Source organism: Oncorhynchus mykiss, chromosome 1 (assembly GCF_057628025.1).
Source record: "Oncorhynchus mykiss isolate SJ-2025 chromosome 1, ASM5762802v1, whole genome shotgun sequence".
Lineage (NCBI taxonomy): Eukaryota > Metazoa > Chordata > Actinopteri > Salmoniformes > Salmonidae > Oncorhynchus > Oncorhynchus mykiss.
The window spans coordinates 83,544,926-83,562,194 of NC_143022.1; the positions used below are offsets into that span (position 1 = coordinate 83,544,926).

General features: G+C 45.6%; 1 protein-coding gene across 30 annotated transcripts in view; it reads right to left on the reverse strand.

The window, feature by feature from the left end:
- The window catches only part of LOC110530293 (mitogen-activated protein kinase kinase kinase kinase 3), an 83,156-nt gene that overhangs the window by 4,958 nt on the left and 60,929 nt on the right, over window positions 1–17,269 (reverse strand). For 9 of the 30 annotated variants that reach the window (XM_021613297.3, XM_090183777.1, XM_021613282.3 and 6 more), the window contains 17 exons: window positions 9,302–9,354; window positions 8,276–8,314; window positions 6,544–6,595; window positions 6,071–6,242; window positions 3,710–3,816; window positions 3,482–3,523; window positions 3,222–3,306; window positions 2,644–2,723; window positions 2,455–2,515; window positions 2,006–2,123; window positions 1,849–1,907; window positions 1,498–1,601; window positions 1,116–1,287; window positions 956–1,024; window positions 747–839; window positions 338–408; window positions 113–168 (listed from right to left, as the gene is read on the reverse strand). In XM_021613297.3, coding sequence (XP_021468972.2) covers window positions 113–168; window positions 338–408; window positions 747–839; window positions 956–1,024; window positions 1,116–1,287; window positions 1,498–1,601; window positions 1,849–1,907; window positions 2,006–2,123; window positions 2,455–2,515; window positions 2,644–2,723; window positions 3,222–3,306; window positions 3,482–3,523; window positions 3,710–3,816; window positions 6,071–6,242; window positions 6,544–6,595; window positions 8,276–8,314; window positions 9,302–9,354 — 1,433 coding nt within the window. Of the gene's footprint in view, window positions 1–112; window positions 169–337; window positions 409–746; window positions 840–955; window positions 1,025–1,115; window positions 1,288–1,497; window positions 1,602–1,848; window positions 1,908–2,005; window positions 2,124–2,454; window positions 2,516–2,643; window positions 2,724–3,221; window positions 3,307–3,481; window positions 3,524–3,709; window positions 3,817–5,926; window positions 6,243–6,543; window positions 6,596–8,275; window positions 8,315–9,301; window positions 9,355–17,269 lie in introns of all 30 variants that reach the window. The other 21 variants (XM_090183745.1, XM_090183726.1, XM_090183735.1 and 18 more) reach the window with 3 other exon arrangements.

Consider the following 17,269-nt stretch of genomic DNA (forward strand, 5'->3'; position numbering starts at 1 on the left):
TATCATTGCGAGTGTAAAAGTGAAAGGGGTCAAAGTATGTAAGTCTGTGTGTGTGTGTGTGTGTGTCAGGTAAGGTGACCTTGAGCATCTTGGACCCTCTTACAGTACTCACCTGTCAGATCCCAGCAGTCTGAAGATCCGTGTGTTATCAGAGATCTCCTGGGTGATCTGGGGTGCCGAAAGACAAAGTATAATTTAAGATCATATTGAAACACATACAACAGGATCATTGTTGTTATAAACAGGACCGGGACATGACAGAGGAAAGTCACCCTCTAGTGTACACAAACAAACCACTCCTCTCAGACAGCCACCCACCTACACGTCCTCCACTTACCTCATTGGTCTTGAAACTCCGCCCTTGCATACCATGCCTCCAAAACGCCAGAACACTATCTTGGAGACACACTGCAAAGACGCGTGGATGTTAGACTGACCACAAAAGGCACGGATACGAGCTGAGAAATGCTTCACATAAAAAACATTCTTAGGACATCGAATTATCTTTCTGCGTAGAGACGTACACACAGATGGAAAAATATGTCTTCAGCACCACAGGACCCAGTCTTTGGTGTCTTTGGGTATAGTGCAGTCTATAGTACAGTGTGCGTTTATAGTATAGTGTGTCTGTCTATAGTGTGTTTGCCTGTGTCTATAGTGTGTCTGCCTGTGTCTATAGTGTGTCTGTCTGTCTGTCTGTCTCTAGCGTCTAGAGAAGTGTGAATGCCGTGGTTATGGAAACGTACCTATCGCCTCGATCTGGAAGTTAAACGTCAGCTCAGCAGACAACTTCCTGCTGGACTTCAACCTTCCCTGTAGGTTCACGATCTTTATACACCCTGAGCAGAGAAAGTAGTTAATGGTTTCATTTACTTATGCAGAAGCTGGAATGTCTCATTTGAGAATAAAATGATTATTTGGGTTAGTCAAGTTGTTGCCGGGAGGTAAAACTGACTGTCGAGACAAACTAATATGGTGTCCCTCTCCAACTGGGTGACGTGGATGACACACGTCTGGGGCGTATCTGAGGGGACAGAAAAACAACTCATTAGAAACAATCATCGCCCTAATGAAGACCATCATCATCATCGCTGTGACGACCACCTTCCACTGACCAGCCTCTGTGAACCAGGAGGATGTTGAGTTGGGGTTGACCGTTCCGAAGCGGACCACTTGGCTGATCTCGGTGCCCTTGCTGACAGCCACACAGATGAGAGGGTACTGCTGCTCTGGTACCACCAGCATCTCAAACACCTCCAGAGGACAGGGCAGGGGGAAGTCGATGTTCTACAGGAGAGACCAAAGGAGATAGATTTAGCATGCTGTTACACACCAGAAAGACAAGCAATGTTCTCACGCTACTTTAGCCAATCTAATAAGCAGCCTGAATAGGACTGCATTTGGTTATCCAAGCCAGATAGGGTCCATTATATCCCATTAGTCATCCTCAGTCAATCTGCCCCAGAATGACCTGAACTGACCCAAACACTGACTGACCTTGATGAGCATGAACTTCTGCATGGGCTCCACCCACTCCAGCAGAACCACACTGGACTGGAACGCTCCACACAGGTACTTGTGACCGCTGTATGGGTTCCTCACTGCACACAAACAAACACATTCAACGTCTCTCACAATCGGTCTTTGAACTCTGAGCTATACTCTATCAATATGTCTTATTATGCATTATGCATTATTCTGAACTATCCTCAACTTCTCTTATTTAATTGTACCTGTAAGTCAAGAATGTGGATAATATATGCCATTTAGCAGACGCGTTTATCCAAAGCGACTTCTGGTAGTGTGTGCACAGATTCGTAAGGGTAATCCACCTTCCTGAGCACTCACCTACGCAGCACTTTTGGCAACCTTTTGTGTCTGGAATCTTATTAGATACGGCAAACTTCCTACAAGGATCATAAGGGACAGAACTCGGTTTTATATGTATCCCGATAAACACCCCAAGTTCAAACCCAAATGAATGAAAATACTTCACATATCCTACCGTGGAATCATCTTGTCCGGGAGTTTGTGTGTAGGAATGGCCATGGGTAGCTTCTGCATTTGCCGGGCATGCTCGAACAGACCAGCTACATTATGAGAGTAGAGCTGGGAGGCTTTTCCTGCAGCAATAACAAAATGTATTTTCAGCTGGAGTTCTAAACCTTTAAAAAGGCAATTTATGACCCCAAAAATAAAATAAAAGGTCGCTTCCAAAACACATGTTACAGGGCAAGATGATCTTTTTGGGGAAAGGGCAGACATCATCTAAACAGAGAAATTCCTGCCTCAATTTTCCAGAGTAAAAGTTTTGAAGTGCCTCTTAAATGTGTACCTTTATGTCAGAGAAATGTCAAAATGTCAGAGCAGCACATTACCCCTACTACTGCAAAACCATTCATAAATACAGAACGAACATCAAAGTAAGACACTATAGGTCCAAGTTAGTCTTACCAGATATAGAGAGCAAGCAGTTGTTCATAACATAAAGCCAAGTGCAACGCCGGGGAAAGAGCTGGGGACAGAAGGAGATTGAGAGAGCCAATGAAGATTTGAATACAACATTCAGAATCCTCCATTGAGGGAAAAAAAAGCATTGTGAGCTGTGAGATGTTTCTTCACCCAGAAGGGAAGAGAACAAACCTGCTCCATTGACGTCTCGTGCAGTTCATTCAGGTTCAAAGTGTAGATCCCCTCCTCAGCACCAAATATCAAATATTGGTCTGAAACAAAGACAAAACAAAGAGCCAATTAGTCGTGTTAACGGGATACTTCAGGATTTTGACAATGAAGGCCTTTATCTACTTTCCCAGACATAGATGAACTCGTGGATAAAAACATGTCTCTGCGTGCAGCTTAAAGGAAGTTTATGACGAGCATCAGCACAATTGCTAACTAGCGTTAGAAGCCCATGGTAACTGCTAGCATGCTAGTAGATACTAGAGACTTCCAGTCATTGTGCTAATGTTACTTAGCATTGACTCGCAAAAGTACCTCTAACTTCCTTCATACTGGATGCCTAAATAAAAACAGTATCCATGAGTTGGTACCCATCGGACTCTGGGGAAGTAGATAAAGTACTTCATTGCCAAAATCCTGAAGTATCCCTTTAATCAAAATCATCATCATGGCAATGATTCATCCAATAAGTCCTAACAATAAAGCTGTAAAAAGTGACACCCAAGTCACTGATAGGCTACGTTGTTTTCCCAGTGCCCTACCTCTGGTGTCTGGGTTGATCCAGGATGTGGCACAGTGGATTTTCAACGGGCAGCCGTTGAACACCTTGGAGAAACAGGCCCCCATCTGAGGAGCAGGAACGATGGCGGTTGGACAGTTAGAGGGAAGCCAAACACAATAGTAATCTTTTCTTGAAATGTCTTGTTTTGAAAGCTCCATTTTAGAGGTCAACACCATAGTTGACTTGGATTCATAATGTTTCAGTAAGTAGGCGTGTCTGTAAAGGCGGCATCATACTCACATGGACCTTGGGTGTGGGTGGGAGACCATTACTGATTGGCTTCTGAAAAGAGGGGGAGGAGATGCATACAGAGAGACACATAAGGTCAATGATCACTGGTCCACATTCGATTTAGATAAATGGTTTACTGGCTTTAATAATAATCAGTATGGTGATGCCCGAGTGTGAAAGGAATGTATTGAAATGTCAGTGTTAATAGAGAGAGTGTGTGGGATCTGGTGGCATTACAGGAATGTCCTTCTTGTCTTTCCGTATGGGGACACTAGGGGGCATGGTGGACTGCCTCTCTGCAGCACTGTCCTTCTCTCCATTCTGGTGAGAGCTCAATCCATTACCTGCAGCAGGAGACATGTTTATTACACTTACCTCGGTGAGTGTGTGCATGACTCTGTGTGTGTGTGTGTGTGTGTGTGTGTGTGTGTGTGTGTGGTATTTCACACGCATTAGATTAAAGCGGCATTTACACAGGCAGTCTAATTCGGATCTTTAGCCCAATTATAAGCAAAAGAGCAGTCTGAGGTCAAAAGACAAATGAGTGGAAAAAGCTCAGAATTGGGCTGCCTGAAGTAGCTCAATGGTGTGAGTGTTCTACTGAGACGTACACACATATGCTAAAATCGAATTACTACTAGTCAGTATTAATGGAATATATTTGGTTAGGATTACAAGAGTGGGACATCTCTCAAACTAAATGATTCGATCATGCTAACACACTGAGCTGAGAGTTCCATTACATTTGGATTGATCATGGACAACATGTGATATCAACAATGGGAGAGAGGAGGCAGGAGATTGGTTACAGACAAAGTCACATGACTGCAGCAACACAACACTGCACTCAGAAAGTATTCAGAGCTCTTGACTTTCTCCACATTTTGTTACGTTACAGCCATATTCTAAAATGTATTAAATTGTTTCCCCCCCCTCATCAATCTACACACAATACCCCATAATGACAAAGCAAAAACTCTATTTTTGTATTTTTTGTGTGCAAATTTGTAAAAATAAACTGAAAAATCACATAAAATGTACATAAGTATTCAGACCCTTACTCAGTACTTTGTTGAAGCACGTTTGGCAGCGATTACAGCCTCGACTCTTCTTGGGTATGACGCTACAAACTTGGCACACCTGTATTTGGGGAGGTCTGTCAGGTTGGATGGAGAGTGTTGCTGCACAGATATTTTCAGGTCTCGCCAGAGATGTTCGATCGGGTTCAAGTCTGGGCTCTGGCTGGGCCACTCAAGGACATTCAGAGACTTGTCCCGAAGCCACTCCTGCGTTGTCTTGGCTGTGTGCTTTGGGTCGTTGTCCTGTTGGAAGGTGAATCTTCGTCGCAGTCTGATGTCCTGAGTGCTCTGGAGCAGGTTTTCTCTGTACTTTGCTCCGTTCATCTTTGCCTCGATCGTTATTAGTTTCACAGTCCCTGCCTCAGAAAAACATCCCCACAGCATGATGCTGCCACCACCATACTTCACCGTAGGGATGGTGCCTGGTTACCTCCAGATGTGACGCTTGGCTTTTAGGCAAACTCGAAGCGGGCTGTCATGTGCCTTTTACTGAGGAGTGGCTTCCGTCTGGCCACTCTACCACAAAGGCCTGATTGGTGAACTGCTGCAGAGATAGAAGAACCTTCCGGAAGGACAACCATCTCTACAGAGAAACTCTGGAGCTCTGTCAGAGTGTCCATCGGGTTCTTGGTCACCTCCTGACCAAGGCCCTTCTCCCTTGATTGCTCAGTTTGACCGGTGGCCAGCTCTAGGAATAGTCTTGGTGGTTCCAAACTTCTTCCATTTAAGAATGATGGAGGCCACTATGTTCTTGGGGTCCTTCAATGCTGCAGACATTTTTTGGTACCCTTCCCCATATCTGTGCCTCGGCACAATCCTGTCTAGGAGCTCTATGGACATGGCTTGGTTTCTGCTCTGACATGCACTGTCAACTATGGGGCCTTTATATAGACAGGTGTGTGCCTTTACAAATCATGTCCAATCAATTGAATTTACCGCAGGTGGACTGCAATCAAGTTGTAGAAACATCAAGGATGATCAATGGAAACAGGATGCACCTGAGCTCAATTTCGAGTCTCATAGCAAAGGGTCTGAATACTTAAATAAGGTATCTTTTTAACAAATTTGCAAACATTTCTAAAAACCTGTTTTCCCTTTGTCATTATGGGGTATTGTGTGTAGCCTGCTGAGGATTTTTATTTAATTTAATACATTTAATACAGTCTGTAACGTAACAAAATGTGGAAAAGGACAAGGGGTCTGAATACTTTCCGAAGGAACTGTACACATCCACAGACAGAGAGACAGACAGACAGAGGAAAGGGGGAGCGAGGGAGAGAGAGAAGGTGCGAGACACTACAGACGCTGATTGATGGGACTAACAACCAATCAGGGAGGAGTGACGTCTACGGGGCTACCAATCGGCCGGCCTTACTCTCTTCTTCCTCCTCCTCCTCCAACACATCTTCCAACTCCTCTTCCGTGTGTGGGGCATGAAGCCACTCCCAGAAATGCCTAAAGCTCCCAGCATCATTCCCCTCGGGCTCTGAGCCAGCCTGGCTCTGTGTACTCTCGTTACCTAGGCTACTGCGTCTGTGGGGGGGCAGGCGTGGGGGTGGAGGGCGGGGGGGTACATTTGAGGCGGGTCGGGCGGGGCTCTCGGGTACGGGGCAGCGCTTGATGGTCCCCCCTCCGCCTACATCATCCTCTCCCTGGGACGGGCTCTCCTGGGGCGGACAGATAGATTTGGGCTGGAGGGAGAGTGGGAGAAAATGGAGAGGAGACACAGAGACAGAGAGTAAGAGAGACAAAGACAGCAGAAAGGTAGACAATCTCTAGAGGTTGATTAATGCTTGCCCTTTTATTCCTAATTTGTCTCTGCTGCCCATCTTACAAATGTAATGTCAATAGTTTGAATTAGCTTTGAGAGAAAATATTGATGTATGCAACACTGATTTTTGCTCGAGGGTCCTTTCCACTAAATAGTAGTCTTGGTTGTTTGATCGTGCTCCAAAATGCTGCATGCTGTATGATATATCCCGGTGGTCCTACCTTGGGGGGAAGTGGGGGTGGGATTTTCGGCCTCATGATGGTACTGTGTTTGCTAGAGGGAAAGAGATTGAGGTAGGGTTAGTTTTGTAAGACAGTGACAAGATTCAGAAGGTTCCACATATTGACAGTTATAAAACAATGTTGTCACATTAAGTGTTAACACAGAATGACAGACACAGTGACAGACTATCACTAACAACATGGTCTCCTATCACAACACAGTGTTAGACAACTAAGTAACACAACGTAGTTTTAGACAACAGCGCAGTTGTGGGTAAAGACAACAAAGGTCTGTCAACCCCCGAAAGCACCATAAGACAACTGACACACAAGATGTTAGCATTCCCTTGAACAGGATATCCCAAAAGCCCAGTCAATGTAATGTGTATGTACAGTATGATCCAATCAGATACCACTCAATCATGACAGACACAGACATGGCACCAATCAAAATGAGTCACAAGATCAACGTCACCATGAGAGAACACAAACCAAGTAGCACTGGGTTAAACCAGAGGGATGGGGATTGGATGGACCCCAAGACAACCATGTCAACAGTAAGGATACAAGCAGCGAGAACCCACATTGGAAACAGACGCGAAACAGGCGGTATGAACACACACTGAGATCAGCAAGCATGGAAGCAGGTGTCACAGAATGATGAACACACACGAAGAAACAGATAAGGAACGGCAGGGGTCAGGGGTTACGGCAACGCACAGTCTGACCATAGAACCCAAACATGACAACAATCACATTCATTATCTCACAGATGGAAAACGATGCACAGTCAGCTAGACTGCTTAGAGGAAACAACATGAAACGTGTCAGAAACTTTTAGATAGTTCTGCTCTACTGCGTTAATGAACAAGACCCAAGTCTGAGTCCGAAGATCAAACTCCACTGTGGGAGGAAACAGGGATACTGGAGGCGCAGAGATGGACGGAGAGGGGTTTTTGGCCAGGGAGGGAGCACAGGAGGGCACTAAAGGCACAGCACGGGCGTGTAGTGGAATGCGGCATGAAGATGTGTGAATGAAACTGGAAGAGGTAGCCTCCCTCCTCAGAGAGGGCGGATGGACTAAAACACGAGAAGGACTTCCAGTTGAGTTTCATCATAATCAGTCTCTAAATGTGACCTGAGGGGATTAGGTGGGGTGGGGGACTCATAGCAAGGCAGAGGCCAAGAGGCAAAATGAAGCTGCTCTCCTTTCAACCACTGGGGGGAGACACTGAGACAAGGGGAAATTAACTCAACTACACAACTAGGGTAACATAATGACACTTAAACTACATAAAGGTACAGCATAACTAAAGAACTACAGTGCTATATAATTAAACCAAATAGGAATATATGTCTTAAAAAAACCTTAATACTATATTTTGCTAATTTTACATGTAGGGCTGGGGGATTTCAATATAGACTATGTAACTAGATAAGGCTTATACTAAGTAATTAAGTCAGTGTATAAGTCATGCTTTGTTGAAGCTCACGGTGTCAGGTGATCTCACAGGGCAGCCTGCACTGACTAAGCATTGAACAACAATGGACACAACATAATCAAGCCATAACGCAGCAGTCAGAGCAGATACATTTAGCTTGACACTGATTGGCTGGATTAGTCCTGCGTTAACACTGATTGGCTGCTGGGGTGGGCGCGGTTAGGGCGCGTCAGCAAATCAAAAACCAGAGCAGTTGCAGGTGGAGTCCTGTGGGGCGTGGCCTAACTCACCTCTGCTTAAGCTCCTCCTCCACTGATTTGAGAAGACTCCTGTCAAGTAACGAGTGAAACGAACGAAGGAGAAGTTAAAAATGGAGGACAAAAAGTGTCAACTCAGTGACAGAATCGCACATGACATGAGTAAAGGTGTTATTTCTCAGAGGGGGGTTCTGACCTAATTTAACACAACATTTTTTTATGCTACAGGGCAAAAACCCATGGAAACCGCAGAGAAGATTAATTCAGCGTACTTGAATGTGATAGTGTGTGAGTTTCATCCCAGCTGAGATGACGTCATAACCCATTGAATATTTACCTTAGCCACTCAAAGTTGTACACTCACCTGGGATGTGTGAAGCTGTCAGATCAGCTATGTGTAAGCAACAGTGTGTTTGTGTATGCACGTGGGTGTGCATGAGAGAAAATGTGAATATGAATCCTATGAGGCTGTCCAGTGGGAGAAGGAATGTGGACATCAATTGTTCAGTAATCAGATAACAGAATAAGATTCAGAGTGCCTCAGATCTGGAAGGAGTGGCTTTTTCAATAATCCTTGTCTGATTTATCCTATACACTGAAAACACACCACCTATCAATCCATCCCATCCTGCTATGGAGCAGATCATTCTAGGTGTAAGCAGCAGCGAGTCTGTCTATGTTACTACACCCCCCCCTTACAGGGCACTTCTTCTGAGCTGAGTTCCAGGAAAGGTGTCATGAATAAATGATCAGACGCATCAGATGCCTTCCTCTCTACAGGAAGTCACCTCTCAGTACCACACCACCATCTGCTCGGGGTAATCTCTACACAGATAAAACAGGAGGACAGGAGCGGGGGAGGAAGGGAGAGCGGGGGAGGAAGGGAGAGCGGGGAGGTGAGGACAAGAGAAGGTGAAGAAGAGAGGAGAGCTGGAGAGGCAAGGAGAAGAGATACAGGAGAGATAGGGAGGAAAGACGATAAAGCTTAGGGAAGGGACAGGAAGAACAGAGGATGAAAGGTGGAGGAAGAGGAGTAGAAACCCAGAAAGAGTGACTTACTTGTTCCCTCCCACCAGGCTTGGAGATTCCTGTCCATAGTCCCGTTGAAGATCCTAGAAGGAGGCATATCACAATTACAGGACTGTTTCTGAAACACGACGACACACAGTCAATGTGGAAAGGCACCATGGCTGAGGTTACCTACTGTACAGCATCAACTATATTAAGAGCTGAGACACATGCATACACACAACACCTACAACCACTTAGAGATTGTGTGGAGAGAGACGAGGCTGAGTGTGGTGTAACCTCAATGACTCCCTGGTCACACTGGTGACACTAATGAACTAGCCATCCAGGACGTTACAGGACCTTGACTCCGTGAGAATAACCTCAGGGGCTGGCAAGGTTGATGACACTATAGGTCAGAGGTCACCACTGCAGTGGTGCTTAGAGAAAAAACACTGAAATATGATAGTTTCTAATTATGAAAGATGTTTTTAATGTGCATGTGCGATATAAGTTAAGGGATATGACAGCATTTTGCACTATGGAACACACACACACAGATGAGTATGTTATGTGAGTGATATGAATAGAAAATATACTGTATAGAGGTCTCTCAGCAGAATTAGCTGCAACGGTATGGGCGAAGGGTGACGTGTGTGTGTGTGTGTGTGTGTGTGTACTGCATCAATGTGATTGACTTTACTGAACAGTATTATTACGGGTAGGGTTGCACATTTTGGGACATATTCAGAGGTGGAAACTTTCCGTGGGAATTAATGGGAATATATGGGAATTAACGCAAATTAATATTAATATCATTTAAATGTAGATGTTTTTTTGCATTGGATATATTTACCATATCATATGGAGACAGAAACATAAACCTTTTACCTTATAATAAGTAGACATAATTGCAAATGATTAAATCCTTTCCAATAGAAAAAATAAATAAATAAATTGACCATTAAATGAGTTGACTCTTCACATGGGATGATTTCACTGAACAACAAAAGAAAGGGAATGTTGAATGATCCCCAATGATCCATCACATCTCCCAAAAACGTTTTCAACATACATCTGTAAAATTATAGTCTAGAAACTAAAGATTTGGTTGTCTTCCTCTCAGGCTTCCATGTCTTCTCCCTGGACCTCCTCAATGTCCACCTCTTGAACATCAGCCTCTGAGCCTCATCTTCACGGTCACTTTCCAACCTTGTTGAGGATGGCTTGTTGTCAGGCCATGTCTCAAATTTGCCCGGACGGCAACCAATATTTCAACCCTTGTATTGGTCAGCCTGTTGTGTGCTTCGGTGTGTGTGTGTTTCCAAACAAGGACCAGAGGGGGCTGATGTTGGTGGGATTTGGAGGATGATGGAGGCAACAGGGGAAAGAGCCTCAGATCCACAAAGTCCCTTCCACCAGGTGGCTGATATGTTGGCACGACTGCCATATTGCATCTCCATCCCAAAGCCCTTGCTTGGAAGTGTACTGCGCCAGACTGCCAAGAACCTTGCCCTCATCCAGGCCAAGGTGGCGAGACACGGTAGTGATGACACCATAGGCCTTGTCGATCTCTGCACCAGACAGGATGCTCTTGCCAGCATACTTGGGGCCAACATGTACACTGCGGGGTGTATGGGCTTCAGGCAGAAGTCTTCATGCTTTTTGATGTATTTCAGAACTGCAGTTTCCTCTGCTTGGAGCAACAGTGAAGTGGGCAGGGCAGTACGGATTTCTTCTCTGACATCTGCAAGCAGAGTCTGAACATCAGATAGGATGGCATTGTCTCCCTCAATCCGTGCAATGGCTACTGCTATAGGTTTCAGGAGTTTCAGGCTGCTTACCACTCTCTCCCAAAATACATCATCCAGGAGGATTCTCTTGATGAGGCTGTCCATATCGGCAGACTGTGATATGGCCATTGCTTGGAGAGACTCCATCCCCTCCAGGAGATTGTCAAACATGATGACAACACCACCCAAACAGGTATTGATGGGTAGCTTCAATGTGGTGCTCTTATTCTTCTCACTTTGCTTGGTGAGGTAGATTGCTGCTATAACTTCATGACCCTTCACATACCTAACCATTTCCTTGGCTCTCTTGTAGAGTGTATCTATTGTTTTCAGTGCCATAATGTCCTTGATGAGCAGATTCAATGCATAAGCAGCACAGCCAATGGGTGTGATGTGAGGGTAGGACTCCTCCACAGACCAAGCAACCTTCATGTTCGCAGAATTGTCTGTCACCAGTGCAAATACCTTCTGTGGTCCAAGGTCATTGATGACTGCCTTCAGCTCATCTGCAATTGCAGAGACCGGTGTGTCTGTTGTCCCTTGTGTCTGTGCTCTTGTAGAATACTGGTCGAGAGGTGGAGATGATGTAGTTAATTATTCCTTGCCCACGAATATTCGACCACCCATCAGAGATGATTGCAATACAGTCTGCTTTCTCTGTGATTTGCTTGACCTTCACTTGAACTCTGTTGGACTCTGCATCCAGCAAAATAGTAGATTAAGCATGTCTGGTTGGAGGGGTGTATGCTGGGCAAAGCACATTCAGAAATCTCTTCCAATACACATGGCCTGTGAGCATCAGAGGTGAACCAGTTGCATAAACAGCTCAAGCCAGACATTCATCAGCATTTCTCTGACTACGTTCCTCCATTGAGTCAAAAAAACTTCTGATTCCAGGAGGACCATGAGCTGTTGCTATCGATAAGGTGTCGGATTCATCATTTTCACCTCGAATAGAAGTAGAGGGACTTTTGTCAGAGGTTGCTTGTTGTGAGCTCTGAGGGAACTTTATGAACTTGGCCAGATGATTCTGAATCTTTGTTGCATTCTTCACATATGATTTGGCACAATATTTGCAAACGTACACAGCTTTTCCTTCTACATTAGCTGCAGTGAAATGTCTCCACACATCAGATAGTGCCCGTGGCATTTTCCTGTAAAGATTATTTAAAAAATGAGTAAATAAAAACCAAAGACAATTCCATGTACAGATAAATAGTTAAGCAGTTAGATTAAACAACTCCTTTGTAAGATAAAAAAAATGATGTAATTAAACATATATGGAAACAGGTGAATTAACACTCCTCAGTTAGCAGGCTCAAGCAAGCTAAAATTCCACATGGTAGCAAAAACTAACTAGCAGAAATTGTTAATAAGTTAGAAATGATTTAAAACACACTTTGCAGTAGGCTACTATTTACTAGTTAACAAAAAAATAATGTAATATATGTCATATAAAATATTTTCACCCCATCCAGTATTGTAATCAAAATTTACCAGAAAGCATGTAGTCATTGGCTCAGACAGTGTAGTGTGGGCTCAATAGCATCTCATTAGTGTGTAAGATCTTGAGCATCAGCTGTACATGTGATGGAAGAACGCACTGCTCATGTGATGGAAGAATGCACTGTTCATGCAGAGGGTTACAATTCTATTGAATTGGGGATAGTTTAACCAAAATATGCCACAAGACCTAGAATTGCCTTATGTGTATCCCACAAAAAAGGTTCACTGTTATAACATAACGTTTTTGATGAATTTAAGCAAAATTCCCCAAATTCCAGGGCTCAACTTCCCATGGAAATAGTCCGGAAGAAGTCTGGAAGTTTACCAGAAAGTTTTACGACCATTTGCAACCCTAAATGCGGGTCCCTCAGATCAGAGGACATATCGATTTTACCGGTATTCCCCCTTCACAGCTAAGTGACAGACTGTGACTCCTACGGACCAACACACCACAAACTGACAGCCATACTACATTCAGCCAAAGAGAGCTCAGCTAACATATTCTTACTCATGCTAACAAACTGCCATATCCTGCTGCCTCAGTCACATCAACAAATCCCCCAGTATTCATATGAGGGAAAGAAATGAGGTCTAACGAGTTAAACTGTGACTGTGGAGTCCGTGGTCTGAGTCAGCAGTAATATTTGGCAGAAGGAGACAGGGGGGACTGGTAATGGCAACGTAGGGCTTGATCTGTTCCCGCTCTAATAGGCCATGGCCTCAGGGGTCTAAGTCAGTCACACATGTTTTCCCTATGAGGACGTTCATCCATCTCTCTTCCCCCATCTCTCTCTATCCATCTCATCTCTCTACAGAGACATCCCTCTCCCTACAGTACAGTCGTGGTTGAGAATGACACAAATATTAATTTCCACAACGTTTGCTGCTTCAGTGTCGTTAGATATTTTGTCAGATGTTACTATGGAATACTGAAGTATAATAACAATAATTTCATAAGTGTCAAAGGCTTTTATTGACAATTACATGAAGTTGATGCAAAGAGTCAATATTTGCAGTGTTGACCCTTCTTTTTCAAGACCTCTGTAATCTGCCCTGGCATGCTGCCAATTAACTTCTGGGCCACATCCTGACTGATGGCAGCCCATTCTTGCATAATTATTGCTTGGAGTTTGTGGGGTTTTTTTTGTCCACCCGCCTCTTGAGGATTGACCACAAGTTCTCAATGGGATTAAGGCCTGGGGAGTTTCCTGGCCATGGACCCAAAATATCAATGTTTTCTTCCCCGAGCCACTTAGTTATCACTTTTGCCTTATGGCAAGGTGCTCCATCATGCTGGAGAAAGCATTGTTCGTCACCAAACTGTTCCTGGATGGTTGGGAGAAGTTTCTCTCGGAGGATGTGTTGGTACCATTCTTTATTCATGGCTGTGTTCTTTGGCAAAATTGTGAGTGAGCCCACTCCCTTGGCTGAGAAGCAACCCCACACATGAATGGTCTCAGGATGCTTTACTGTTGGCATGACACAGGACTGATGGTAGCGCTCACCTTGTCTTCAAGCCATTTTCCGGATGCCCCAAACAATCGGAAAGGGAATATATCAGAGAAAAATACTTTACCCCAGTTCTCAGCAGTCCAATCTCTGTACCTTTTGCAGAATATTAGTCTGTCCCTGATGTTTTTCGTGGAGAGAAGTGGCTTCTTTGCTGCCCTTCTTGACACCAGGCCATCCTCCAAAAGTCTTCACCTCACTGTGTGTGCAGATGCACTCACACCTGCCTGCTGCCATTCCTGAGCAAGCTCTGTACTGGTGGTGCCCCGATCCCGCAGCTGAATCAACTTTAGGAGATGGTGCTGGTGCTTGCTGGACTTTCTTGGGCGCCCTGAAGCCTTCTTCACAACAATTGAACCGCTCTCCTTGAAGTTCTTGATGATCCAATAAATGGTTGATTTAGGTGCAATATCTGGCAGCAATATGCTTGCCTGTGAAGCCCTTTTTGTGCAAAGCAATGATGACGACACGTGTTTCCTTTCAGGTAACAATGGATGACAGAGGAAGAACAATGATGCCTCTCTCTCTATACAGTTTTTCTCCCATCCCCCCCATTCCTCCCTCTCTATAAAGGTTTTCCCCATCCCTCCATTCCTCCCTCATTAGTTTTTCCCCCATCCCTCCCTCTATACAGTTTCCCCCCATCCCTCCCTCTATACAGTTTTCCCCCATCCCTCCCTCTATACAGTTTTCCCCCATCCCTCCATTCCTCCCTCTATACAGTTTTCCCCCATCCCTCCATTCCTCCCTCTATACAGTTTTCCCCCATCCCTCCCTCTATACAGTTTTCCCCCATCCCTCCCTCTATACAGTTTTCCCCCATCCCTCCCTCTATACAGTTTTCCCCCATCCCTCCCTCTATACAGTTTTCCCCCATCCCTCCCTCTATACAGTTTTCCCCCATCCCTCCCTCTATACAGTTTTCCCCCATCCCTCCCTCTATACAGTTTTCCCCCATTCCTCCCTCTATACAGTTTTCCCCCATCCCTCCCTCTATACAGTTTTCCCCCATCCCTCCCTCTATACAGTTTTCCCCCATCCCTCCATTCCTCTCTCTATACAGTTTTCCCCCATCCCTCCCTCTATACAGTTTTCCCCCATCCCTCCCTCTATACAGTTTTCCCCCATCCCTCCATTCCTCCCTCTATACAGTTTTCCCCCATCCCTCCATTCCTCCCTCTATACAGTTTTCCCCCATCCCTCCCTCTATACAGTTTTCCCCCATCCCTCCCTCTATACAGTTTTCCCCCATCCCTCCCTCTATACAGTTTTCCCCCATCCCTCCCTCTATACAGTTTTCCCCCATCCCTCCCTCTATACAGTTTTCCCCCATCCCTCCCTCTATACAGTTTTCCCCCATCCCTCCCTCTATACAGTTTCCCCCATCCCTCCCTCTATACAGTTTTCCCCCATTCCTCCCTCTATACAGTTTTCCCCCATCCCTCCCTCTATACAGTTTTCCCCCATCCCTCCCTCTATACAGTTTTCCCCCATCCCTCCATTCCTCTCTCTATACAGTTTTCCCCCATCCCTCCCTCTATACAGTTTTCCCCCATCCCTCCCTCTATACAGTTTTCCCCCATCCCTCCATTCCTCCCTCTATACAGTTTTCCCCCATCCCTCCCTCTATACAGTTTTCCCCCATCCCTCCATTCCTCCCTCTATACAGTTTTCCCCCATCCCTCCATTCCTCCCTCTATACAGTTTTCCCCCATTCCTCCCTCTATACAGTTTTCCCCCATCCCTCCCTCTATACAGTTTTCCCCCATCCCTCCATCCCTCCCTCTATACAGTTTTCCCCCATCCCTCCCTCTATACAGTTTTCCCCCATCCCTCTCTCTATACAGTTTTCCCCCATCCCTCCATTCCTCTCTCTATACAGTTTTCCCCCATCCCTCCCTCTATACAGTTTTCCCCCATCCCTCCCTCTATACAGTTTTCCCCCATCCCTCCCTCTATACAGTTTTCCCCCATCCCTCCCTCTATACAGTTTTCCCCCATCCCTCCCTCTATACAGTTTTCCCCCATCCCTCCCTCTATACAGTTTTCCCCCATTCCTCCCTCTATACAGTTTTCCCCCATCCCTCCCTCTATACAGTTTTCCCCCATCCCTCCATCCCTCCCTCTATACAGTTTTCCCCCATCCCTCTCTCTATACAGTTTTCCCCCATCCCTCCCTCTATACAGTTTTCCCCCATCCCTCCATTCCTCTCTCTATACAGTTTTCCCCCATCCCTCCCTCTATACAGTTTTCCCCCATCCCTCCCTCTATACAGTTTTCCCCCATCCCTCCCTCTATACAGTTTTCCCCCATTCCTCCCTCTATACAGTTTTCCCCCATTCCTCCCTCTATACAGTTTTCCCCATCCCTCCCTCTATACAGTTTTCCCCCATCCCTCCATCCCTCCCTCTATACAGTTTTCCCCCATCCCTCTCTCTATATAGGTATATCCCCCATCCCTCCCTCTATACAGTTTTCCCCCATCCCTCCATTCCTCTCTCTATACAGTTTTCCCCCATCCCTCCCTCTATACAGTTTTCCCCCATCCCTCCCTCTATACAGTTTTCCCCCATTCCTCCCTCTATACATTTTTCCCCCATCCCTCCCTCTATACAGTTTTCCCCCATCCCTCCATCCCTCCCTCTATACAGTTTTCCCCCATCCCTCTCTCTATACAGTTTTCCCCCATCCCTCCCTCTATACAGTTTTCCCCCATCCCTCCATTCCTCTCTCTATACAGTTTTCCCCCATCCCTCCCTCTATACAGTTTTCCCCCATCCCTCCCTCTATACAGTTTTCCCCCATCCCTCCCTCTATACAGTTTTCCCCCATTCCTCCCTCTATACAGTTTTCCCCCATTCCTCCCTCTATACAGTTTTCCCCCATCCCTCCCTCTATACAGTTTTCCCCCATCCCTCCATCCCTCCCTCTATACAGTTTTCCCCCATTCCTCCCTCTATACAGTTTTCCCCCATTCCTCCCTCTATACAGTTTTCCCCCATCCCTCCCTCTATACAGTTTTCCCCCATCCCTCCATTCCTCCCTCTATACAGTTTTCCCCCATTCCTCCCTCTATACAGTTTTCCCCCATCCCTCCCTCTATACAGTTTTCCCCCATCCCTCCCTCTATACAGTTTTCCCCCATCCCTCCCTCTATACAGTTTTCCCCCATCCCTCCCTCTATACAGTTTTCCCCCATCCCTCCATTCC